Below are 27206 nucleotides of genomic sequence, written 5' to 3' on the forward strand. Positions count from 1 at the left end.
TTATCAGGCTCTTTAAATTTTTAAAGACTTGTTGGTGATGTTTTGTCTTGCTGTCCCTGTTTTAATGAGGAGGGCACACAAATGGGTTCTGGTGTCCTTAACTACTGTGTGTGAGGGTGTGAGAGCAAAGACTGCTGCAGAGGGCTATAAAATACAGATTAGTAGGTGAGGGAGAGCCTTGGAATCAGGAGACCTGCTCCTGGATTCTGCTGTTTGGACACTTCTCTCTTCTCAGTCCAGGGTTTTATATCCACAGGGAGATCCTGATGTTGTTCTTTTTGGTTTTCCTTGGTAAGTTCTCGATTAGACACTCTGGAAAATTGGAGTTTGGATAAGACTGGTTGTTTTTGTTCTTTTAGGATTTTATTTTTAAGTAATCTCTGCACCCAACATCAGGCTCGAACTTACAACCCCAAGATCAAGAGTTGCACACTCAACCAAATGAGCCAGCCAGGTGTCCTGGATAAGACTGGTATTTAACTCACAAATAACACACGCTCTCTGTAGAAAACTAATAGGAAAAAAAACAAAACAAACAAACAAACAAAAAAAACATAGATAAGCCAAAAAGGAAGAAAGAGAGCACCTAGTATGTACTAGCACTGTGCTAGGTGCTAGTGATATCATGGGGAGCAAACTGTAAATCCCATGAAGACACACACCTTGTCTGTTATGTTTCGAAGTTGGCACTGGCCTGCTTGCTGGGAAATTGTAGAGCTTGAGCTGGGTGCTGGTTACACTGGTATATACATTTGTAAAAATTATTTAAGCTTCACATTTAAGATTTGCACACTCAACTAAGTGTAAGTTATTTCTCAATAAAATAAAATGTTCTAAGAAGTATTTCTCAGAGTATAGGCCTACTATTAGGTGGTTTTAAATCACATAGGCCACCCCCCGCCCCTCCAAAATTCCTTTTAATTCTCTTTCAGTCCTTGAAGGAGAAAGTTTCACTTTGATGTCCGTATGTCTTCAACATCTAACACTTAGTGATTTCCCTTTTTTTTTTTATTTTATTTTTTTTTTTAATTTTTTTTTTCAACGTTTTATTTTATTTTTGGGACAGAGAGAGACAGAGCATGAACGGGGGAGGGGCAGAGAGAGAGGGAGACACAGAATCGGAAACAGGCTCCAGGCTCTGAGCAGTCAGCACAGAGCCCGACGCGGGGCTCGAACTCACGGATCGCGAGATCGTGACCTGGCTGAAGTCGGACGCTTAACCGACTGCGCCACCCAGGCGCCCCGTGATTTCCCTTTTTAAACAGAGCTGATCCTAGGCTCGGCCCCCAGCAGGCAATAATCTCCAGCTGGAACCTAGTGACATTGTTTTATTTTTATTGAACTGATTTGCTATTTATGGCAAGTGGTGTTGGTTTCCCATTTGATGGAGTAATGTTGCTTTTTTTTTTTAAGTAAATATTTCCAGCAAATTTAAATTAAAAGTGAGTTGATTTTAATACAATTTTACATATAGAGTACCCCTGGGATATGGATGGGGCAAAAACAAAAATGATTCCTTTTCTTTTTTTTAACAATTTTTAATTTTTTAATTTTTTTTTTTTAATTTTAGAAAGAGAGCGAGCATGAGTCGGGGGAGAGGGGCAGAGGGAGAGAGAGAGAGAATCGACGTTGAGTGTGGAGCCCGTCGTGGAGCTTGAATTCATGACCCTGGGATGGTAACCTGAGCCAAAATCAAGTCAGATGCTCAAGTGACTGAGACACCCAGGCACCCCCAAAGACTATTCTTCAATGACTGAAGTTTGGAGAACATGGTTCTAGTAAATTTGAGCTAGAAAAACAAACTGTCACTTGGCTGCACATACACACCTGCAACTACATTCTCTGTTGAAGGAAACTTGAAAAGAATTCTCCATACATTTTTCCTCACCTCTAATTTACTCTTCTGTCTAATCCAGTATTGTTACTGGGTTGATTTCTTGCTAAAACTATGCTCCCAACAAACTCGAGCAGCCAAATTCAATGGACATATCTCTGACCACATCTTTCAAGCTCCCAGCAACTTTGACCCAACTGATCACTTCCTCTTTTCTGAAACCCTTTCATTTGTGGACTTCAATCTTATGGTTGGTTTTCCTTTTACCTCTCTTAGTCCCTCCTTCCCTGCCCAGTCTTCAAACGTCAGAGGGCAACAGGGCTAATCCAATGCATTTAAGTGCTGACTGTTCGGAGATACCCATGTTGGTATATCCAACCCTGCCCATAGCCCATGGTGAACTTGACATCTGCATCTGGCTAGCTCCAACTTCACAATCCAGATGTAACTTGATTCCTCCTGCACTTGATTTTGTCTCCATAAATAGCACCATCTCCTCTTTTCCTTCATCGTCAAAATCAATCTATCATCAAGTCTTGTCAATTCCACCCCAAAGCTCTATCAGGAATCTGACCACTCTACTTCATCTTGTCTTGTGGCCCCAGGCAAGCTCATCATCTCTTGTCTGGACCCAGCACCAGCCTTCTCTCTTGTCCTTCATTCATTCCTCCTGCCCCCAGTTCATTTTCACACAGCAGCCGGAAGGATTGTTACAAAATATAAATCAGGCAATATTCCTCCTCTGCTTAAAATTTTTCAGTGATTTTCTTTTATTCTGGAATAAAAGACTACTCTCTGTGGCTACAGAGCCCTATATGATCTGGCGCACACCTGTTTCTCTGCTGTTACCTCATCTGTCTCTCTGATTCATTCTGCTTCGGCCACACTGACTTCTTTGTTCCTGATTTGTAGAAGTTGCTTACCTCAGGACCTTGGCACATGCCTGTTCCTTCTGCCTGGAATACTTTCTCCCAACTTTTCCATGACTGACTCCTTCTCAGCCTTCAGGTCTGAGCTTCAGTGTTGCTTCCTCAGAGCATCTGCCCTGACCATTCTGTCAATAAATTGGCTTCCCTAGAGATTTTCTTGTTACTTTATCTCCACCTTAGCACTTTCAGTAGTGTCTAATCATCTTGTTTGTTAACTTCTCTACTTTTTTTCTTATAAACTCCTTGAAAGGACCTTGTTTATTTGATTTCCTGCTGCATCCTCGATGCCCCAAATAGCACCTGACACATGGTAGGCCCTCAATAAGTATTTCTTGAATGTAATAAATGGAGAGGTAGGTGGGGACTAGACCAGGCAGAACCTTGACAGAGCATAGTGCAGAGGCCTTTAGGAATTTTAATCAGATAAAGTGATCTGTTTGTTTGTTTGTTTATGTTTTATGTTTTATTTGTTTATTCATTTAGGAAGTTTTATTTTAAAACGTTTCTTTGTTTTGAGAAAGAGAGAGAGTGCAAGCAGGGGAGGGCAGAGAGAGAGGGAGAGAGAGAGAGAGAGAGAGAGAAAGAGAGAGAGAGAGAGAGAGAGAGAGAGAGAGAGAGAATCCCAAGCGGGCTCCATGCGGTCAGCGCAGAGCCCGATGCGGAGCTCAAACTCACAAACCATGAGATCATGACCTGAGCCAAAATCAAAAGTCAGACATTCAACCTACTGAGCCCCCCAGGCACCCCTATTTAGGCAGTTTTAAGTGATCAGTCTGACATGAGTGGGGAAAACAGGTAGGAGGGGAATTAAGGAAGGCTACTGCAGTCGTCCAGGAGAGAGATGGTAGAATAAGATGCACAAAGCATTTAGCATTTGATGATATGGACAAAGGGGGAGTTACTATTACCAATAAAGCAGGCAAGCAAGGGCTGCCTGAACTAATGACTAAGGAAAGTGCTGAGTTCAGAGAGAGAGAGAGAGAGAGAGAGAGAGAGAGAGAGATTTGTGTATCCTCTGGAATTTTTGAGCCCCCAATCTCCTCCTCTGGTAAAAGGCTAGAATTTCTTCCCTTGTCAAGTTATTTGAACTGTATTCTGACAGTTTATTCTTCATTCATATGTGCATCTTCCCACTTGTGTTTCTCCTCATCACCACTGGCTGGGAGGGAGAATTTCATCGAGAGAGCTTCTAACACTTCTCATTAGCTGTGTGACCTGGTAGGGCACCCAGTCTCTCTGAACTCAGTTTCATTTGTAAAATGAAGACTCTGATATCTATCCTGTCCATCGTGGGGATCAGGGAATAACTGTACCAAAAATATTTTCAAAATTCAAGAAAAAGTATTACTATTTTATTTCATTCAACAAATATTTATTAAGCACCTGCTAAGTGCCAGGCACTGCTGTTGGTGCTGGGAATATAGTAATGGTGTGCGGAGAGGAGACAAAAGTCCAGCCTTTATGGGGTTGGTTATTATGAAGTCCATTTAGATTGTGGGCTTTTTGGATTTTGATCATCTTTTCCAAATTGTCTGATCGCCATGGGCTCCTGTTAAAAAGTATATATTCTTCACCCAACCAGAGTCTCGGTCAGAATAGGGAAGGTAGAATGCAGGATTAACTAACTCCCTGAAGTCATTCAGAAAGGACTGAAAATAAGAGATTATGTGGATTAAAGTGCCTCCTTTTTTCTTTCCCAAACGCTGATCTGCCAGTCAGAAATCCTGCGTACATGTCTGTTTATACACTGAATTTTCCAAAACAGTTCTTATAAGAAGTGGCTTCAGATGCCTCCTAGGGAAAGCAAGTCCAAACGTCAGAACCAGCCATGTGACCTTGAAGGAGAAGGCAGTGACGATAGCAGAAACTGCTGCCCTTGGCCGTGTTTTTGTCTGCCAGAGAGCTTGCTGTGCAGCTGGGGCAGGCCACCTTCCTGATCTGGATCTAGGTGTCTTCATCACCAGAACAAGGTCAGGGTTTCCTGAATACCAGTTCATGGAGGCCTGCTGGGTTAGCAGCATCTGAATCACCTGGGGATCTTTTAAATATCCAGATTCCTGGGCCCATGGACCAACGAGTCTGATTCAGTAGGTATAGGATGGCATCCATCATCTCCTCTATTTTTAATTTGCTTCCTGAGCAAATTTTTGATATGCATCCAGATTTGGGATGTTACTAGGGTAGATCAAACTCTTTGTGCCTCAGTTTTGTGATGTAAATGTGATCTGTAGACTGTAATCATTCCTCAGATGGTAGAATTGAGAAAGTTATCTTACATAATACACTTAGAACACTGGCACGTATTTGTAAGTTTTCTTTTTTTTATGTTTATTATTTCTGAGAGAGAGAGAGAGAGAGAGAGACAGCGCACGAGCACAAGCGGAGGAGGGGCAGAGAAAGAGGGGGATAGAGGATCTGAAGTGGGCCCTGTGCTGACAGCAGAGAGCTCCATGCGGAGCTTGAACTCACAAACCTCAAGATCATGATCTGAGTCAAATGCCCAACTGACTGAGCTACCCAGGTGCCCCAGCACTGTGTAAGTTTTAACTCTTCTATCAGTCAAGTTCCAATAGGGAAGGCATAAAACACTGTGAGTCTTTAAAGCAAAGGGAACTTAATACAGAAGTGATGGAGAGGCTGAGAAGTCAAATAGAGGACAGTGATGTGACCTACAGATTAGGCAGCAAGAAATCATCCACCACTGAGCAGGAAGAAGAGAGGGAAACGGTGGTGTTACTGGAGCCCAGAGTCTGGCAGAACCTGGAACCACAGCAGGAGCTGGAGCTGTAGACAAGACACAGCCTTTGCCAAGACACTGCTGTAGGAGAAGAAATACCCTGGCCTTTCCATTGTCCCACCTTCTAGTCTCCCTCTAGTGCTTCCCACTGTCCGACCCCAGCAGGAAGTTATCTCTCAAGGGAGCCTGGGAAACCTAAATTGCAGGTCACCTGCCTCTTAGAGGAAGGATGAAGAATGGCTTTGAGGATAGATTATTATTATTATTTTATTGTTATTATTATTTTCTTTAAGGCCCTTTTTGGCCATACACTTCTCAAAGTCTCTAGACCTTGGCCAACCACAAGTCTTCAGGGCTTTGTGCGTGCTTATCGATTAATTGATTCTGTGTGCTCAGTGTACACACATACATAAATGCTTGGCCTCTGATCTCTGGAAACTGACAGCTCAGACCTTGGCAAAACTTCACCAGTGCTGAAGGCAGCACAGCCCCTCCCAAGATTCAAGGAAAGGGAAAGCATATGGATCAAGTTTCTTGCTGGGGATCAGCTGTCTCAGCACCTTAAAGGATTCAGAAGTGATAGATGGAAGGAGTTGGCCAGTGACATTGCCAGACAAAAAGGAAGGTCTCAGAAAAATCAAGAACAAATATAAAGAAGTAAGACTATGGAATCGTTTGTTCAGAGCACTGGGCAGTGGAGGGGAGGGACAGGAAATAGGACCTCACCCAGTTTTAAGGCTACTTCCTAGAAAAGACTACAAAATACCCGCTTGTCTTTGGGACACATCCCCATAAATGTGCTGTGTGGGAGTGGAGATCTGGGAATTTTTGCTACCAAAAATGGGCAGGAAAGCTCTTTCTAAATGTTTCTTGGAGGACCCAGAATTTAACCTTGAACCAGGGGCAAATATATTTATTTTAAGAGGTTTTTAAGAGAAAGGATTGGATATTGTGGAATTCTTCCTAATATACCAAAGACCTGCTTTACAAATTCATTCTTCCAGCAAATACTGATGGATAGCAGCTTGGCAACTGGTTCAGGCAATGAATGCTGAAGTGAGGCAGAACTGGGTTGCACTATGGCTCTGCCTCTGCCTTACCTGTATGGTCTTGGGCAAGGGACTTAACCCCAGTTTCCTTGTCTGTGAAAAGAGAATAATATGAACTACTATGTCAAGTTGTGAGGATTCGAATGAGTTCATGCATAAAAGTAATTAGTACAGAGTCTGTGTCCAGTGCATGCTCAGGAAATAGTAGTAGTTCATTTTATTATGACTTGTTTTATTTGTATGACACTTTGCAAAACACTTATCTCTGTATTAGCTCATTGGATCTCTCATCAGAAAGATCTTGTTGATTTCATCCATTCAATAAATACTTGAGTATTTTATGCTAGGCTGTTCTAGGCACTGAATGTACAACAGTGAACAGCAGACAAAAATACTTTTCACGGGCATCTGGGTGGCTCAGTCGGTTAAACCTTCATTCATCTCTTGGTTTTGGTTCAGGTCACGATCTCATGGTTCATGAGTTCAGGCCTGACATCAGGCTCTGCACTGACAACGTGGAGCTTGCTCGGGATTCTCTCTCCCTCTCTCTCTCTCTGGCCTCTCCAGCTCTCTCTCTCCCCCCTCCCCCACCTCTCTCCAAAAATAAATAAATAAACTTAAAAAATTACCTATCTTTCACAGAGGATACACTCAATGAGGGGAGAGTGACAATAAATACAATTTAATAAGCACTTATGTTTATAATGTTCTAAAGTGCTTTACAAATAGTAAATCATAACCTATGAGGAAGGTATTATTATGCTTATCCCATTTTCTAGATGAGACTGCTGGAGCACAAGAGAGTTGATCAAGGGTCTCAGGCTCTACCAACTGAGCCAGCCCGGAACCCCTAGAGAATACTGGAACACACGGCAGTTAGAATCACCTACCTAATCCCATAGGTCAGAAAAGCTGGATTCAGGATTCAAAGCCAGACAGTGGCTCTTGCCACTTACTCTTTTTTCTTTTTCTTTTTCTTTTCTTAGAGAGAGAGAGAGGGAGGGAGGAAGAGAGAACACAGGCAAGCGAGTACACAGGGGAGAGGGGCAGAGGGACAGAGAGAGAATCTTAAGTAGTTTCTCCCCCCTGCACAGAGCCCAAGACACGGCTCGATTCCACAAACCATGAGATCATGTCTTGAGCCGAAATAAAGAGTCAGACACTTAACCGACTAAGCTACCCAGTCGCCCCTGGAGTCCTTGCTCTTAATCATTACTGTGTGTTGCCTCCGAAAAGAAAAAAAAAATTAATGTATGTACTAATAAATTAGTGTGTGATAAACGCTCTGAAAAAATAAAGCAGGGTGAAGGGCGAAAGAGGGTGATGGGAGAATGCTCTCTATGCATGATGGTCAGGGAAGCCTTCTCAAAGGAGCAACATCTGAGCAGAGGCCTGAAGGAGTGAGGGAGAGAGGCAGGTGGACGTCTTTGGGAAGGGTGATCCAGCAGAGGGAAGCACAAGTCAAAGGCTGCAGGCAGGCCCGCGCCTGGTGTGTTCCGAGAACCGCAGGGAGGCGAGTGCTGGAAAAGCAGAGTGAGTACAAGATGAGTCAGGGAGTGAAAGACACCTCAGGCTGGAAGCATGCAATTGCCTTTCACTGAGATGGACAGATTGTGAGAGGAGCAGGTTTATAGGGGAAGTCAGGAGTTCAGTTTGGGATAATTCTCACCATCACCCATCAAATAGGAACGACTAACTCCAGAGGGCTTTGAGGGATTAAATAACTCACCCCGGGTCACTCAGGCAGTCGTCTTTAGAGGCAAGGTTCAGACTCGTGTCTGTCAACCTTAATTTCAATGCCACAGGCCTTTCCCGGGTTGGGTGGTGTGGGGGAATCTGGAGAAGTTATATTCTGATCCCTGACCCAAGGAGCTCCCAATGAGGGAGAAAAGGGGTGCTAGAGAGTGAGGTAGAAAGACAGAGGAAAGTAACAATGCCAGAGACTGCACATCACAGTAAGTAGCATGAGTTTATTATTTATTTATTTTGAGAGAGAGCGAGAGAGAGCAAGCACATGGGAGCATGCTTGGGGGAGGGGCAGAGGTACAGAGAAAGAGAGATCGAGAGAGAGAGAGGGAGAGAGAGAGAGGGAGAGAGAGAGAGAGAGAGAGAGAGAATGAATCTTAAGCAGTCTCCACGCCCAGTGTGAGCTGACACAGGGCTGGATCTCAAGACCTGACTATGAGATCATGACTGCCAAAATCAAGTCGCATGCTTAATAGATTGAGCCACCCAGGTACCCCTAGCAGGAGTTTAAATGCAGACAAGAAACTCAGGAAAAGTGTAATTCTTGTTTTTTTAATCAGAGAAAAGTTTACTTTTCTTATGTTCTTTTCTCTCTCTCTCTCTCTCTCTCTCTCTCATTTTGTGTACTTCTTTTCGAAAAAGCAAAAAATGAAAGACTCCTGGCTCTGTGTACGTGGAGGGTGCCCCGGACAGTATAGACATTCTGACTGCTGAAGGCCATGCTCTGTCAGAGATGGGAAGGCCCCAGAGGCCCAGAATTCTACCCAGGCAGGTCTTTTTCTACAGACTGCCCCTAGAACTGATGCTTTCCCAACACGACAAATGTATATCCCCAGACAAGACATATCCCCCAGACCTGGTGTCTCCAACCACAGCCTCCTCAACATGCTACTACCAGGCATCTCTAAACATGCCCCAATTTGAAGTCCTGATCTTCCCCCAATTCCAAACTTGTTCCATCTGCAGTGGGATTCCAAGAAGCCCACCCTGAGATGGATTCATGTGCCTGGATGACTTACTAAGGAAGGGACCCCAAGAGGAGTAGGTAAAGGAGTGGGAGAAACAGGACAAAAAAGGCCCCTAGTGGGGCATCTGGCTTGCTCAGTCAGAAGAGCATGTGACTGTTGATCTCAGGGTCATGTGTTGGAGCCCCATGTTGGGTGTAAGATTATGAAAAAAATAAATTTAAAAAAGAAGGAGAATTGGGGCGCCTGGGTGGCACAGTCGGTTGAGCGTCCGACTTCAGCCAGGTCACGATCTTGCGGTCCGTGAGTTCGAGCCCCGCGTCGGGCTCTGGGCTGATGGCTCAGAGCCTGGAGCCTGTTTCCGATTCTGTGTCTCCCTCTCTCTCTGCCCCTCCCCCGTTCATGCTCTGTCTCTCTCTGTCCCAAAAATAAATAAACGTTGAAAAAAAAATTAAAAAAAAAAATAAATAATAAAAAAAAATAAAAAAGAAGGAGAAGAAGAAGAAGAAGGAGACGGATAAAGAGAAGAAGGAGAAGAAGAAGAAGGAGAGGAGGAGGATCAGGAGGAGGAGGAAGAGGAGAAGAAGAAAAAGAAGAAGGAGGACAGGGAGGCAAGAAGCTGAACAGGGGTGTGATTTCAGACCAAGTCCCCAGAGAGTAGCTTCAGCCTGATCCCACAGAAGAATGCTAATGTAAGTTACTCTGAATTTGTCAGGCTGGGGGAAAGGGACCTGGGCTTCCATATTCCTGCACCAGTTGGTTATTGGCTAAGAGTTGGGGAAGTGAGCTCCTAGGCACTTCCTTACAAGAGCAAAGGAACCCCAGTAGCAGACGGGCAGGTCTCTGAAGAGGGTCACATGTGCAGGCTGCTAGAAGCATCAGCACACACAAGCCAAGAAAGGGGAGCTCAGAAACCATCAAAGGGATCCCAGGGAGGATCTGAGTGGTACCCTCACCATGTCTACTACACATACCTTCCCAAACTCAAAAAATGGTGTTGCCATCCTGCTGGTTGCTCAGGCCTCAAACCCTGGAGTCATCCTTGACCTACTCTTTCTATCACACCCATATCCAATCCTTTAGCCAATCTTGTTGTTGGCAATATCTTTATTAAAAAAAAGAATTTTTTAAAGTAATCTCTACGCCCAAAATGGGGCTGGATTTCATGATTGGGAGCTCAAGAGTCCCATGCTCTACTGACTGAGCCAGCCAGGTGTCCTGGCTGTATCTTTAAAATATACTCAGAGCCTAATCACTCTTTTAAAGTAACTTCTTAAAAATTGTGGTAGAATTCATGTAACATACAGTTCAGTGGCATTAAGTACATTCACAATGTTGTGCAACCCTCACCACCATCCATCCACAGAACTCTTTTCATCATGCAAAACTAAAACTCTGTACCTGTTGAACATCTTGTTTATTTATTCATGTGTGGATGGACACTTGGATTACTCCCGCCTCTTGCCTATTGCAAATAATGCTGCTATGAACATGGATATTCAAGGGGCGCCTGGGTGGCTCAGTCAGTTAAGTGGGCTGACTTCGGGTCAGGTCATGATCTTGCAGTCCGTGAGTTCAAGCCCCGCATTGGGCTCTGTGCTGACCGCTCAGAGCCTGGAGCCTGTTTCAGATTCTGTGTCTCCCTCTCTCTGACCCTCCCCCATTCATGCTCTGTCTCTCTCAGTCTCAAAAATAAATAAACATTAAAAAAAAAAAGAACATGGATATTCAAAAAAAAATTTTTAACGTTTATTCTTTTTTGAGAGACAGAGACAGACAGAGTATGAGTGGGGAAAGGGTAGAGAGAGGGAGACACAGAATCTGAAACAGGCTCCAGGCTCTGAGCCGTCAACACAGAGCCTGACGCGGGGCTCGAACTCACAAACTGCGAGATCATGACCTGACCCGCAGTCGGACAGTCAACCTACTGAGCCACCCAGGTGCCCCGAACAGGGATATTCAAATATCTAATTGAGTCCCTGCTCTCAATTCTTGTGAGTATGTATCTAGAAGTGGAATTGCTAGACCATATGACAATTCTATTTTTAATTTTTTTAGTAACTGTCATGCTGTTTTCCACTGTTTTCCATACTGGCTACACCATTTTACATTCCCACCAACAATGCACAAACGTTCCAATTTTTCCATATCCTCACCAACGCTTATTTTCTGTTTTGTTTTGTTTTTTAATCCGATCATTTCTTATCCCTTCTACAATGTCCACCCTAAACCAAGCCTTTTCAGTTTTTGCCTGGATGATTGCAGTAGGATCCCAGCTGACCTGCCTGCCTCTACCCTCATCCTCTGCGGTCTCAATACTACTCCTCTGCTCAAGGTCTCCAGTGCCTTCCTTCCTTCCCACTCAGTAAAACCCAAGTTCTGACAGTGGCCTATGATTTATTCCCCACCCTTCCAACTCTGACTCATTTCCTACTTGCTCACTCTACTCCAGCCACTGTCTCTCTCTCTCTCTCTTTTTTTTTTCTGTCCCAAGTAAACTACTGCCTCAGGGCCTTTGCCCAGATTTCTCTGCCTGGCATACTCTTTCTTCAGAATCCTTGTGTAACCTGCTTCTTCACTTCCTTCAGGTATTGTTCGAATGTCCATTTCTCATTGAGGCCTCTGGACTTTGCCCCTTGCTCACCCACCCCTCATCCATTTTCTTTCTGTCTTCCCCCATCCTGCAATGTGACTGGGGAGAATGACCCCTAGACACTCCACTACTTGGGCTTTCTTGCCCTCAGGCTTCTGGGCGGGTTTAGTCCATGGGAAGCGCTGCCAGGAGATGAATGGCAAACGGAGAGAGATGTTGGAGCTTTCCCACATCCTCCCTGCTCTGGGCAGTGCCTTTGTCTGCTTGGACACCAGCTGCATCTGGGAGGGGTGGTCCTTCATTCTCCAGCTTTCCCCAACCCCCAACTTTCAATGACACCATTTCTTCCCTTTGCCCTTCAGGCTTTAAAGTTCTAAGGCCTTTCTGCTGTTGTGGGTCCCTGGTGCCTCAACATCCCTCTTGATTCTCTGAACCCTGCCCATTCCTCTAGTCCCTTCACTAAGGCTTGAACCACTTGACCTGGAGTCTGTCTTCTGCTGGACCCTGACTGAAACACCTTCCAGATCACTTTATGTACAATTTCCAACCCTACCTTATGTCTCATGAATTGGCACTTCCCACTTGGTTCTTGTTCATCTACACAGCATGTATTATCTAACATACATTTACTTATTTGGTTATTTTCCTTGATTCCCCCCCACCCCCACACTTGAGGATGGAAGGTCCAAGGGTGCAGAGTTATCTGTTTTGTTCACTATTGTATCTCCGGTGCTTGGCACATAGCATGCTACCAGCAAATATTTGTTGAATGAATGAATGAATAAATATATGACCAATAAGGGGGAGCCACAAAGAAGACAGGAGTGTGGTCCAAGTTGCAGGCAGAAGAGCTGACTCTCCATTTCTCCTCTCCCCGCCCTCTCCCGGAATGCTGAGTGCCCTAGAAGGAGGCGGAAATGAGCGCGCTCAACAGCCCTCTAGCCGGGTGTTTACTTAATTAGGGCCTGTATCTCGAGGCTCGTCTGTGTTTAACGGTCCACCTAATGGCTTCATCTGGTTCCGGGCCGGCTCAGCGGAACCTTCGAGGCGAAGATAGGTGGAGCCACGGGGTACCCTCTGGGGTCTTCGCTGCCACCATGCTCCCCAGCACGTACATGTAACCTTCTTTCCTGCACGGAAAGCGACCCCTGCGGAGGGCGGGAAGCGACCCCTGCAGGGGAGCGGGGCAAGCAAGGCAGGCTTGCAGCTCAGCAAGCTGCCTCAGGCTATTCCTGCGCATTGTCCACGCCCAACCCACAGCTGCTGGGACCACAGGCCAGATAAAGGAGCTCTCCCTTAACACCAGATGCCAATTGCTTGCTTCTACCATCAGCCGTGAAATTGAAGGGTTGCAGTGTTTCTCATTTCTTATTTTGGGGAATGTGAGGGTGCTAAGGAGGAGAGAAACCACTCAGGAGGCAGAGGACAAATGAGCCAGATCCTAAAGCAATAATACCAGGCAGCATTTGGGCACTTGTTCTGTGCCAGGTACTGAGATTTGGTTTTAAACGTATTAATTTAATCCTCATTTATATGTATTAACTCACTTAATCCTAGTACTTTACAGGGCAGATGTCTTAATAGTCCCATTTGATGCTCACAGTCCCATTTGAGCCTCAAAGAGGTATTTCACTTGCCCGAGGCTGTAGCACTAATCGTGGTGGAACACAGGTTTGAACACAGGTGGTAGGGCCCCAGAGCTGATGCTCAGCTTGAGAGAGGACTACCATGGTCTCATGGCAAGTGTCATCCTCCTAGCCACAGGACTGGTAGTTAGTAAGCCAGGGAGGCCACCAGGTTAGCCCTTGAGGGTCAAACAATCTCTAATTAGAGACTCTAGTCCCCTCCTCAAACCCCTGAATCTGAGCTGGGGAGGACGAAGGAGAGTGTCCAGGAGGTGTCAGCTTGGGTTCTCAGGGCATCTAGAGAAGGTGGAGAGACCTCAGGGAACCGGAAGATGGGGAAACTCGGCTTGATTGGGAGAAGGCTGGCAGAGTGGAGGGACTGAGTCTCAGGACAGTTTCTGAGCCTGGGGCCCAGTTGTGTTTCCTGAAGAGGGAAGCACTTCAGGTCTAAAGTAGGTCTAAATCCCAGCCCCGCTGGGCGGTTCAGCATTTCTCAAGGAGGTTGATGGGAGAAGGATGGTGGGAGAGTGGTTGCCAAAGGAGGCTCACTGGAAGGCTGCTTGCATATAACAGTTTTCACTTATATCAGTATTTCAGATCAATAAAAACAGCCGCATTTTGAAAAGTCTATTTTTTATTTTGAGGTGGGGTGGGAAGGGACAAGACAGAGGGAGGGAGGGCTCAATCCCATGAACCCTGAGACCAAGACCTGAGCCAAATGAAGTCTGACGCCCAACCAACTGAACCACTCAGGAACAGGTAAATGTCTTTATGTTTTTTTAAAGTTTTTATTTAAATATTACTTAAAGTTGGGACGCCTGGGTGGCTGAGTCCCTTAAGCATCTGACTTCCGCTCAGGTCGTGATCTCACAGCTGGTGGGTTCGGCCCCGCCTGGGGCTCTGTGCTGACAGCTTGGAGCCTGCTTTGGATTCTGTGTCTCCCTCTCTCTCTGCCCCTCCCCCGCTTGCGTTGTGTCTCTCTCAAAAACACTAAAAAACTTAAAAGTTACCTAAAGTTGAGAAAGTGTTATTTATATTTAATGGGGGAAGGGGATTGCTGGAGATGGTGGGGCTAATAACCACCCCTCTACCTTGCCCAGTTGGGCCCCACGACAGCCTCCGAACTCTGTCCCAAACTGGGACCTTCTCTCCAGCCTCCATTTGTTCGGCTGTGCAGTGGACGTAATGAGTCTTCCGCAAATTGCACCTCACTGCCACTTTTAAACCTTACTCTGTGTCCTCGAAGCGGGCTGGCTGGCGTGGGAGGTGGAGAAAGAGGCAGGGGGCAGCCCGGGCTGTAGCCGGGTGTGGGGCGGACACACCCGGCCTCCATCAAAGCTTTGGATAACAGAATGCCTCGGGGGAGTATGAATGGGGCGCCTCTGTTTCCAGTCGGGTTCAGATGCATCTCCACTGTTTTTTCCACTGTAGCCGAAAGGCACAAAACATTTTTCTTCGCGTGCTGCGGAGGCTGAGGAACGGGGTGGGTTTTTGTTGGTTCGTTTTTTGTTTTTTCCCCTCGAACCCGGAATCTGTGAGACAAGGCCTCCGCGCCTGCCGGGAGGAGCTCCAGAAAAGCCGAGGGATCGCTGGAAGGCATCAAAGAGGACCGGAGGGCGTTCGCCGGTGCCTCGACCAAGCCAGCCGCGGCCCCACCTGCGAGGGGGCGGGACCCTGCGGCGCCGGACCAATCAGCACCCACCTGCGCTCACCTGGCCCCCTCCCGCTCGCTCCCGCGGGCTGCTGCTCGCAAAGGGGAGCGGAAAGCTTAGCCGAGCGCTAGCCCGCCGTCGCGGCAGCTTCGTTCTTCTCTCTCCAGCCATGGGACTCCCTAATGGGTTTCTCGCGTCCCTCCTCCTCCGCCTCCTCCTCCTCCTTCAGGTACTCCACTGTCTTGCCCTAGCCCGGGCCGGGCAGTTCTGGCTGCGTGGGGTCCGCAGGCGGTGGTGGCGTCGGGGAGAGTGCGGGGCTGGGTTCTTTGGAGTCAAGGTGGCCCCGAAAGGCCAGTAAAGAATCTGGGGATGGGTATGCAGAAACCGGGCATGCCTGTGACCCGGCCTCCCTCTTTCCCCCTCTTCCCTCAGGCGCAGGTCTGCTGGCTGCCTCGCGTGGCCTCCGAGCCGTGCCGGGCGGGCTTCGGGGAAGCTGAAGTGACTTTGGAGTCGGGAGGCGCGGAGCTGGAGCCCGGCCAGGCTCCGAGGAGAGGTAGGACCCTCCGGGAGGTAGCCCCGTGGAACCGCAGCGCGGGGGGTCGCACGTGGTCCGCCGCGGTGTGATCCGCGCGAGGGGTGTCCAGGCCGGGGCGGGGGACTTCTGGCGCCGCCGGCTCCGCCTCAGGTATGGAGAAGGCGCAGAAAGGCTCTCGGGGGCTAACGCGCGGGTGGATGGCGGACCGAGGAGGATGGAGAGCATAGCGCCCTCTGACGTCCAACCCCTCTTTGCCCCTTTGCGGCGGCTTACCTTGACCTGCTTCGGGGTGCGAGGCGCCTGCGCTCCTCACCCAGCCTGGACGTGGGAAGCTCTCCCCCACTGGCCCCAGCAAAGGAATGCGCGGTCCACATTCCTCCCCCAACCCCCGCGCAGGTGTGGGGATGAGCCGTGCCCCGGGCAGCCCCCTTCGCCCCTCTCGGGCCCCCTTTGTGTACCGTGCTTTGTGTCTCCCGACAGACAGACCGGGTCTGTTTCTCTTCTTCGCGCTCCCCTCCTCCGCCCCCCTTCTTCCCCGCCTTCTGGAATGCACTCTTAACCCTGCCCTTCCCGGAGGGCCTGAGCCCCCGCAGCCTTCCTGGAAACTGGGCTTGGCACACCTGGGCTGGGGCCATCACGCACTTGAGGACACCCCCGCCCCACCCCACCCCCGTGTTGAGACTGGAATGTTAGGGTACTTGGGGGAATTGGGGGGGGGGTCCCAAGCTGGAAGGTCTTGAGCTGAGGGGGCGGTGGTTGGGTGATCAAAGCATGTTTTTGATCACTCAGTTTACTTGTGTCTCCCTGTCCCCACCCCCACCCCCCCACAAGTTCAAAAACTGGAGAGTGGGGAGTCACTTTGGTGTTAGGAAACCCCTGCAGCTGCCGGCTGATGGGGGCCCCTTTCCCTCCATCCAGGACAGTGGGGGTTTCTCCACGGATCAAACCCAAGTTCTTAAAAAGAGCTATTACCCAGGATCCTTGGGTGGGGTTCCAGAGGATCCCTAACCTGTGAGATTGTTTAAGAATTTGTGTATGCATTTTCCCAGGGAGAGGACCTACAGTTTACCTGGCTTTCAAAACAGCTAAAAACTGTTGCCACCTAGCAGTAATCTAATGCCCTCGTCAGCATACCCCTCACCCCACATACAAATTTCCACAGTTTGAATGTTGGGGTGTCAGTGCCGAGGGGACAGATGGCTCTCCTTTGTTTCTCCAAAAGGGGACTGGGGTCTGGAGTTTGTGGGGGCCTTTTTTTTTTTTCTTTTCCCCCCGAATAACCCTGCAGATTGACAAAACAATTAACACCCAGGCTAGGCCAGGCTCCTTAAACTCTTGGCTGTAGGGAGCCAAGCAGAGGCATTAAGAGGCCATGCCTCATAAACTTTAAATTCTTGCACATGGGTTTATTACTGACTGGCTAACAAACTGCAACTCAGCCAACCTGTAAAAATGTTACCTTGGGCAGGGCCCCAAATCCAATTCCGGCTCCCTGAGGAAGCTTTATTGCTAACCAGACCTCTGCCAGATCTGTACTCCCCCTCATTGTCAAGTTCTCTGGCTACAATCTCGAGGCTTTTGAGTGTTGACTGTGCCTTATCTTTCTTACTGAAGCAAGAAATATCAGATTAACTGTCACTTCACTAAGCTTGAGGTTGTCGAGGGGAAGCGGTGATCAGGTTTTCGATTTCATGGTCCGGTTGGCTGGTGAATGCTTCCCAGTGACGTCAGGCATTTTAAACCTTTTGAGAAAATTCTGCTTTCTTGGATGTCTGGTTTATGGTTGTGAAAATGGTGGGTTCATGCCAGGAGCACACCTGGGTTATAAAAAAAAGGGGGGGTTAATGTGCTTGGCTAACCTTGAGCCTCCTTGCAACATGACTGGTTCTTAGAGTGGTTTTCCTGTGAAATAGACTGTTGCCTTCTTTTTTAAGTAAAAGCAAGTTTCCCAGTCCAATTGGTCTCAACTAATTGAGACACCTCAACAGAAATACTGGCATTTCTCTTCTTAGTCCTCAGTTGCTGACATCTTTCTACCTCCCCACCTCCACCCCAGGCTCTCTGTCCTCTCTGCACAGAATGGATCCAGCCATGTTGAAAGGGTTATCCTGAGGGTACATACAAACTCTCAAGTTTGGCCAAGCAGACAAGTTTCCTTATTGCTAAGGAACAATTGCCTCTGTTGTTCGCCCCTGGGTTATGAATATCACAGGTGTCTATGAAGTCGAGCTCAGAGAAATTATCTGATATAATTAATACCTTGTTTGCATGTGCACTTTCCTCTTCAAAGCACTTCCACAACTCTGAGCTTGCTTTGTCCTCCTGACATTCTCTCAAAGCTGGTAAGGTAACTATTAAACAGCTTGAGTTCTTAATCTCAGAGTTGGTACTTCAGAAAACCTGTAGCCCAGCCCTGCTGGAGGTTTTAAAGGTGGAGAAACAGGAACAGCTTAATGGATTCAGTTTGCTAGGCTGAACAGCTCATGAGCTTCCGTGAGGGTCACAAACATCACTTGTGCCTTTAGGTTTATTCCCAGGACCTGATACTTCACAGGATGCCCAGTAGGTGTTCGCGTGAATCATGACAATCTGCTGAAGGTCTGACTATTTTACAAATGAAACCTGAGTGGTTGTGGCTTCACGAAAGTCATTACTACAGTGACTTGAATGGAAGTTTGACTCCTGAGTTCAGTGGCATTTTTTACTACCAGAAAGTGGGAAGTGGATGAAATGAAGTAGAATGTTGGAGCTCCAGATCCTAAAGACACCAGTTACCACCCCCTGTCCTAAGAGCAATTAATCATTTGTTCATTCTTATCGTAAGGTTTTCCAGAAACATTCCTGTAGGGGAACTGGCTTTGATACAGTCTCTAAGTGTCCTAGTGATGGGGCTTGGGTGCCTAGACTAAGAGCAAGAGGTTAATCTGGAGGAAGAGTTGGAATGTTCTCCCCACCCCCACCCCACAGTCTGGGGGGCTGCCTTCAAGTGTGGTCTGGAAGCTAAGACAAAGAAGAGGTGGGAGGAAGGAATTTGCATGGTATTAGTACAGTGATTAAAAGTGATTGACCTAACTGTGGTCTATACATCATTAATGGCAAACAGTTGAGAGAGGCAGCTTAATTACAGTAAAAGAAACCCAGTACTTCATTACGGCCCCTCAGCAGGTTCAACTCACCCTTAGTCAGTGTTTGAGTAAGATTAAAGCTAACCCTCATTAGCTTCGGTAGGAAACTTCAAAGTTCAGTAATGAATCTGACTGAGCATGAATTCACTTCAAGATGGTTTGGCTATTTGAACTTGTGTAAAAATTGCCTTTTGTTTTGGGGCCTCCAGCCTGGGCCATGTCCTCTGTTTTTACATTTTGTTCTTTCAGTAAACGTATATTTAGCATCTGCGTGTACCAGGCAGGATTCTAGAACTACGGCTAAAGCAATTAACAAAACTAAGCTCCTGCCCTTGGGGAGCTTATAGTCCAATATTTTTTATGCTTACGATTGTCTTGCAAAGCAGGTGGTGGTAACTCCCTTTTGTTGTAAAAGAGGGTAAGCAACTTGGTGTGAGGTCACGGGGGCAGTCAGCAGTAAGGCCAGGATGTTAAATCCAGTGGGATTTCACAGGGCCAAATAAATCTGCCTCAGGAATGAATTATTTGGGAAATCGGGCTTTGAGCCTGGCTGGCTGCCTTCCTGGCTCAGCAGCAGACTGGGGTAGGTTGCTAAAGCCTGTTGCACATCACTGTTAGCTTGCGCTTGGGGAGCAGGTCCCAAACCTCTAATCTCCCTTCCCACTTCCTCACATGGCACTCTGTTCCTAGGTTACCCAGTGCGGGGTGCCCTCACCTCCCTGCTGTGTGATGAGGAAGGCATTGCTTACATTAAGCAGTGGGTTTCTAAGGCTGGAAACTATAGTTCTGCAAAGCATTTGGAGGATGATGGAGGAGCAGGAGGGAGAGAAGGACCTCCCCTGTCTAAATCAGTTGAGGCTTTGGTTCTGAGGCTGAACTGTCTCCATTCAGAGAATCAATCACTGTTATTGAAGAATAACATAAATGGAGGAAAGTGCCCAAATGCTAAGTGTACAGCTCAATGAGTGTCAGAGATGTAAAACACCCACATACCAAGATCAAGAAACAGCATTGCCAGCACCTCAGATGCCCCTTCTTGTTCTCTACCCTTCCCAGCAAGAAAACCACTATCTTGACTTCTAATACCACAGGTTAACTTGCCTGTATTTGAAAGAACCGTACAGAATATCCTCTTGGGTATCGCACATTTTGTGAGATGCTTCCATAGTTCTAGAGGTAGTTGTAGGTGATTCTCACTGTCCTGTAGTATTCCATTATGTGACAATTGACACGTTTACTGTCGATGGGTATTTGAGGAGTTTATGGGTTTTGGCCGTTATGACTGGTGCTGCTGTGAACATTATCGTTCCAGTCTCCGTGGACAGTCTCAGTGTACATTATCTGTTAGGTACATACCTGCGAGCATAATTGCTGGGTTAACTGAGGATTATGTGAGCATCTCAGTACTGTGGCTGTTGTACTGAGAAGTCAGCTTTCATTTTTGAGAGGGAGGGAGAGAGAGAGAGAGAGAGAGAGAGACAGAGCATGAGTGGGGGAAGGGCAAAGAAAGAGGGAGACAGAATCTGAAGCAGGCTCCAGGCCTCGCACCGTCAGCACGGAGCCCGATGCGGGGCTCGAACCCACAAACTGTGACATCATGCCCTGAGCCGAAACCAGGAGTTGGATGCTTAACCAACTGAGCCACCTAGGTGCCCCACCCTTGCTGGATTTTTGATTCTCCCTTAGCACTATGCTAAGAGACAGCAAATCTTACTTATTATGTCTTTGGTCACATCCTTTGTGTTGAGGGAGAAATCCTTCCCTTTATTTGTCCTTAAGCCAATGCCTGTTATTGTCCCCCCAAATATAAAGGGAATCTGGAAATGGCCCTGGGTTTTTTAGGTGAGGGCTTCCTGGATGGTGTTTATCCTGGACAGTGTATAAGTGGGCAACAGGTTCCTCACATGGATGAGGTGGTTAAATCTAGCTCCTGCCTCATTAGGGAGGCAGTGAAGTGTCTGAGACCCAAGGCCCAGCTGAGTGGTCATTCAGCCAACGAATGTTAGTAGATGTTCAGAGATGACAAAGACCCGTAGCTCATTAACATCATGAGCTCCGCAATTAGAGGAGGAAGCAGATCAGCCACCAGGCAGTTTTAACTATGAATCTGACCTACAACAAGTATTTATTGAGCACCTACTAAATGCCAGATACTGTTGTTCTAAGTGCTAGGGTTCTATTAATGAGGAAAACATGCACAAAACCCAGGCTTTGGGGGCCATTTACCTGCTAGTGGAGAAAGATAGACAAAATAAGTTATATATATGTTTTTATATAAGTTATATATATGTTTATATATATATCACATGTTGTATATACATATGATCCAGCAGGAAGTGAGGGAGAAAAAATATGGAGTCAGATAAGAAAGGCTGCTGACATGTTCTTGGGGGGACCTGAAAGAAGTGATGTTCACACTGAAGGCTGAGGAAGAATTCTGCAGGGGAGTTGGGGTATGAGAGGTAGCAGGGAGTGTTCCTGGCAAGGGAACAGCATGGGGGCCAGGAACTTAACTACAGTTAGTCTGGCTGGACCATGGAGTGTAAGGTGGGGAGAGGTAAATAAAAGAAGTAGGCAGGGCCCAGTCCAGTTTAGACTGCCACCCCATCAGGGAGGCAGCAAGGCACATGTGGCTGAAGTCCCAATTATGCCTTCATGGAAGCCAGAGTCGCTGAAGTCTCCTTTGGAACCAGGATGCTGGGCCCCACCTCCAGCATCTCTTCCTGACTCCCCTTCCTGGCTTTTCTCAGACCTCAGGATGTTATAAGTCTCAGTCAAATTTCCCCCCTCATTTCATTTAGTTACCTGTCATTGCCAGGCAGCAGGGCTACCCGCAAGGAAGGGCTCAAAACAAAACAACCAAAAAAAAATCACAACCTAAATACCATTTACTGAGAGCTTACTGAGTTCCAGAGACCACGCTATGTACTTTATGTAATAAGCCCTTTAAATCCTCCTAAAAGCCCCACTGGGGGAGGGGTGAAATTGGCCCCATTTAGTTGGACAGGAAACCTAGGCTTGTAACTTTGTAACCTATCCGAGGTCCCCCAGCTAGTGAATTGTGGAGGTAGCACTTGAACCCAGCTCCCTCTCCCTGAGTGTGAGAGAGGGTAAGAGATTGTGAGTCCTCTGACCCCAGGCATGCTAAAGGAAGATGAGAAATAGTTAACTTCTGACCCAAGGGATTTGAATTCCTTTTCCCTCCACAGGCCTCTTGTTAATCACCAGGAGCTGGAGTTGGGGGGCGGGGGTATTTCTCTCCAGGACCCCTGGCCTCTTCTAGGATGTGGGAGGACAGGGCAGGTTCAGATACCACGCCTGATAGCAAGCACTGTCTCTGACAGTTCTCAGAGAGAATCTGCCTTCTGGCTGGTTATCTTCTGCCTCTCCTCACCCCACCCCTACCCTCCCCGCCACCCCCACCTCCCCGCCACCCCCACCTCCCCGCCACCCCCACCTCCCCGCCACCCCCCACCTCCCCGCCACCCCCACCTCCCCGCCACCCCCACCATGCTCTGAGTGGAGGAGCTTGATATACTCTGCCTCCCTCCCCCTCCCCCAGCCAAATGTGGGCACCCTTGCAATTCTGGGTCACTAGAGCATCAGTGGTCTGCAAATTCCTCAAGCTGACAGAATCCCCTCCAGGCTATGGTAGTGGGTCTGGGGTGCTGGCATCCTGCTATGCTCTCAGTAAACCAAAATGCCTTATCCTGGAAATAAAGCCAAACAGACACCTTCCTTTCTCCCCTTACCCATCTTTGAACTCAGAATTCTGACTCTGTTGTCTGACATCCGAGGAGAGTGCTCAGAGCCAGGGCCCCACAGCCAGGAGGTGGGCAAGTTGGTGGCTGCTTTCCCTTCATGAGAGCCTCTCTAGGCTAAACAGAACTCCAGGGAGGAGAGATCTGTTCTCCACTGGGACCCCCAGGCATCTCAAGAGCTGGATGAGGGGATCAGGCCAAGGAGGCACAATCCCAAGGTTTCCTCTTCCCTCTCAATCTCAGGACCCTAACTTTTGCTTAAGAGCACATAAGATTAGTTCAGTGTTCCATCTCTCTTACCAAGAAACCTTAAACCTATGTGGAGGCTAGAAGTAGGTTGATATTGCCTAGAGTTCTGACCTCAGGGTCTCATGTTAGTTTTAGGAAGTCCTTGTTCCCCTGGAATTCATTGTGTCCAAGACTGCCTATGTATTTTTCTGAGATGACGCCCCCCCCCCCCCCCCGCCCACCGCAAATTTGGCAAACCTAGCATATTCTACACTGTCCCCACTGGCCCCCGCCGCCAGCCCACGTCCATTCAGTTCTTCAGAGTCTTGTCAAACCCAGTGGTGGGGACAGACCTGGTGGTGTGCATCTGGGCACAGGCAGGGGAAGATGGGGGTTCTCAACTTGGTTTCTTATCCCAAACTATGTGGTCTGAGGCAAGTTACTTTGGTCCCAGCTCCTCGGCCTTGAGGCTCTAACTGTCCTGTGTGTGAGAAGTGCCTTCATGTCCCTGGAGCTATGAGGAGGTGGACTGCTGGCTGGTCACTAAGAGGGCAGGATTGGAGTGCTATGCTACTGTGCTGGGCATCTTGCTTAAGGCTGGCTGCCTTTGCATAACGAGTCTCATCTTGTTGTAGCTTCAGGCAGAGAGAAAAGATAGCTGCTTGTGGGCTCTTCGTCTACAAGCCAGAACAAGGTGCCAGGCCCACACCCTGCCCTCTCTTTGTGGAGTCGGCCTCAGCCAGAGCTTCCCACCGGGGCTGCCTGACTTGCTATTTTCTTGTCTTTTATGGTCTTTTTCCGCTTCCAGAATTCTCCTGCATTCCCCAGCTGGGACTCAACCACACTCCAACTGGTTTACCAGTGTCTTTGGCCCCTGAGTCAGTAGTTTGCAAGCTTGGCTGAATATCAGAATTGCCTAGGGAGCTTTTTATTATTATCACATCCCCCTCCATATGTACCATTTTATATTGTTTATTAGGGTTGGGCTGGTTGGTTGGAATTTTACATTAATACATATATGTTCACTGTAAAGACCGTGTTTTTTAGTAAAATATGTAACACTTAGTATGTGACAGGTACAGCTCTTACCATCTTATATGTGTTATATAATTATATTTGTGTGTGTGTGTGTGTGTATATATAATGTTTAATCACCATAACATGCTTGGGAGTAGGTACTGTTATTATCCCCATTTTGCAGATGAGGAAACTGAGGCCAGAGAGGTTGAGTAACTTGCCCAAGATCGCACAAGTGGTCAATAGCAGAGCTTGGATTAAAATCTAACCAGCCCAGGGGCGCCTGGGTGGCTCAGTCGGTTAAGCGGCCGACTTCGGCTCAGGTCATGATCTCACGGTCTGTGAGTTCGAGCCCCGCATCGGGCTCTCTGCTGACGGCTCAGAGCCTGGAGCCTGTTTCCGATTCTGTGTCTCCCTCTCTCTGACCCTCCCCTGTTCATGCTCTGTCTCTCCCTGTCTCAAAAATAAATAAAGTGTTAAAAAATTAAAAAAAAAAATTAAAAAAAAAATAAATAAAATCTAACCAGCCCAAGCTTTAACCACTGAATGCCACTGCCTCTCAATAGAAGCAAACCAGAAATAAACTCATGAAAGTTCTTCCCTTTCTCAGTTCTCCTGCCTAAGGATGAGCACATCCAATGGTTTAATGTGAATCCTTGTAGACCTTTCTCTTTAGGGGAAGCTTCTGTGTGCATTCAGGACTTTTTTAAAACAAGAATTGGGAGGGGGGCTCCTGGGTGGCTCAGTCAGTTGAGTGTCTCTCTCTCCACACTGCCAGCGCGGAGCCCAACATGGAGCTCGAACTCAAAACTGAGATCATGACCTGAGCCGAAACCAAGAGTCGGAGGTTTAACTGACTGAGTCACCCAGGTGCCCCTGCAACTTGCCTTTTTAATTGAATCACAGGCATCTCTGCAGACTGTTAAATACACATCTATCTTGTTTTTAACAGCTCCATTGTCCTCTATGTGGTGGATATACATGATTTATTTCGCTAACCCCACTTTTATCTTTTGCAGATGTGGAAGTGGGGAGGAGTTAACATAAAAGTTGTAAAGTGTTTGGATTTTCAGAAATCTGACTGTCAGGAATCACCTTATTAGGAAAGACTGCTGGAGAAGGATGATCACATGAATTGTTCATCTTAACCCCATTCAGATAAATTAAGCTTTTATGTTTGAATAATACCTTTAAGATAGGCTTTGCAATAAGCTTAGTAAGGTTACTGTGCTGTTTAAAAATCATTAGTTTTAGGGGCGCCTGGGTGGCGCAGTCGGTTGGGCGTCCGACTTCAGCCAGGTCACGATCTCGCGGTCCGTGAGTTCGAGCCCCGCGTCGGGCTCTGGGCTGATGGCTCGGAGCCTGGAGCCTGTTTCCGACTCTGTGTCTCCCTCTCTCTCTGCCCCTCCCCCGTTCATGCTCTGTCTCTCTCTGTCCCAAAAAAAATAAATAAAAACGTAAAAAAAAAAAAAAAATCATTAGTTTTCACACCAACTATTGTTTGATGACTTAATTATCTGAATGTTTCAAATCATCAAAAATTTTAAAAATGTAAACTGCTTAATTCAGAAGTAAACTGTCAAATCTCTTAGGACTTGCATTATTTTCCTTGGGTGTTGAGAGCTTGAAAATGTGGCATTCAGGGGCACCAACTGACCTGGCTCAGTCAGTTGGGCATCTGACTTCCACTTAGGTCATTATCTCACGGTTTGTGAGTTCAAGCCCCACATCGGGCTCCCTGCTGGCAGCACAGAACCTGTTTTGGATCCTCTTCCCACCTCTCTGCCTCTCCCCTGCTCTTGCTTTTTCTTAAAAATAAGTAAACATCAATTAAAAAAAAAAAAAAGAATGAATTCCTAGAAGCAAAATTGCTAGGTCAAAGGACTTTGATAGTTCACTCAACAATTACTGAACACTTACCTTGTATCAGGCACTGAGCTAAGTGTTGAGATACAGTGATAAGCAAATTCTAACATAGTCTTTGCCTTTGGGCATATATTGAGAGTATTAAGGGAGATAGGCATTTAGATAATAACAAGTAAACATATAATTACAGTTGTAATGAGTTATACAGCAGGAAGTTACATAGAGCTTTCCTGAGAAAGTAACCTGCTTTGGGATGTGAAAGATGGTGGGAGTTAACTGGGTAAACTGGAGTGAGAGTGTAGGGAGACAGTGTTCTAGACAGAGGGGGCTGCATGTGCAAAGGTCCTGTGGGAAGGGGGTTATGCTGTATTTAAGGAGAGTACTACTGTGACTAGACAGTGGAAACTGAGAGTGAGCGCATTAAAGAACAACAATGGCACACCATGCATGAGTTTCAAACAAGGAAGTGATCTTATTTCATTTTCTCAAATGTATCATTTGTTGCATTTTTAAAACATCCTTTTTTTAAAATGGAAATATTTGCACTCTCAGGGTAAATATGATGTGGTATGTACTAAAGTACCGTGAGTAGAGATGAAGAGGCATAAGGAGTCTTGGTGATTGACTTGGAATCTGAAGGAGAGTCTGAAGGAGAAATGGTCATAGAAGATGATGACTCTAGCTAACCATATGCCAGGCACTGTGCTAAGTATTAACTCATTTAACTGACATAGATACTATTAGCATCATTTCATTTTATAGATGAGGAAATAAATTTGCCCAGAGTTGGTGGTGGAGCCAAAATTTGAGCCCAGGTACTCTAGACCCAGACTGAGCTGCTTCTGAGACCCAGATTTTGGGTTTGAGTACCTAAGTGCATGATATGTCATTTCTCTAGGAGACAGTGGAAAAGAACCATATTTAGTCTGAGATCATGGATTTGGTTTTTGACACACTGATTTCAAGTCACCTTTAAAACCTCCAGGGGGTGATACTGAATAAACAGATAAATGTGTTGTTCAGAGGAAGGATCTGGATGTTTGAAACCTTGATAACATCTTTCGAAGTGCCCTCAAAAAGCCATTCCAATTGGCCTATTTCAGAGAAATGAGACAATTAGGAGCTTTATTTTTTTTTTATTTTTTTTAAACTTTTTTTTTTTTAACGTTTATTTATTTTTGAGACAGAGAGAGACAGAGCATGAATGGGGGAGGGTCAGAGAGAGAGGGAGACACAGAATCTGAAACAGGCTCCAGGCTCTGAGCGGTCAGCACAGAGCCCAACGCGGGGCTGGAACTCACGGACCGCAAGATCATGACCTGAGCCGAAGTCAGCCGCTTAACCGACTGAGCCACCCAGGCGCCCCGACAATTAGGAGCTTTAAAAAAAATTTTTTTTAATGAACATTAAATTTTTTTAAATAAAAAATAAAATGTTTGGGTCTATATTCATACTGAGGTTGGTTTATAAGGTTTATTTTAATACTATTTGTATAGACTTGGTAATAAACGTATCCTGTCTGTAAAGTGAAAAAAAAAATTTTT

The 27206-nt window shown here is 46.8% G+C and overlaps 1 protein-coding gene across 3 annotated transcripts in view; it reads left to right on the top strand.

Moving 5' to 3' along the window:
* Nucleotides 1-15299: 15299 nt before the first annotated feature.
* The window catches only part of CDH3 (cadherin 3), a 46148-nt gene continuing 34241 nt past the window's right edge, over nt 15300-27206 (top strand). Inside the window, exons 1-2 of one of the 3 annotated variants that reach the window (XM_047079245.1) lie at nt 15300-15359; nt 15563-15683. In XM_047079245.1, coding sequence (XP_046935201.1) covers nt 15300-15359; nt 15563-15683 — 181 coding nt within the window. Of the gene's footprint in view, nt 15360-15499; nt 15684-27206 lie in introns of those variants that run through there. The other 2 variants (XM_047079243.1, XM_047079244.1) reach the window with 2 other exon arrangements.

This window comes from Lynx rufus, unplaced genomic scaffold (genome assembly GCF_022079265.1).
Source record: "Lynx rufus isolate CCGP_SWC_20201006 ecotype Redwood Valley unplaced genomic scaffold, mLynRuf1.p SCAF_16, whole genome shotgun sequence".
Lineage (NCBI taxonomy): Eukaryota > Metazoa > Chordata > Mammalia > Carnivora > Felidae > Lynx > Lynx rufus.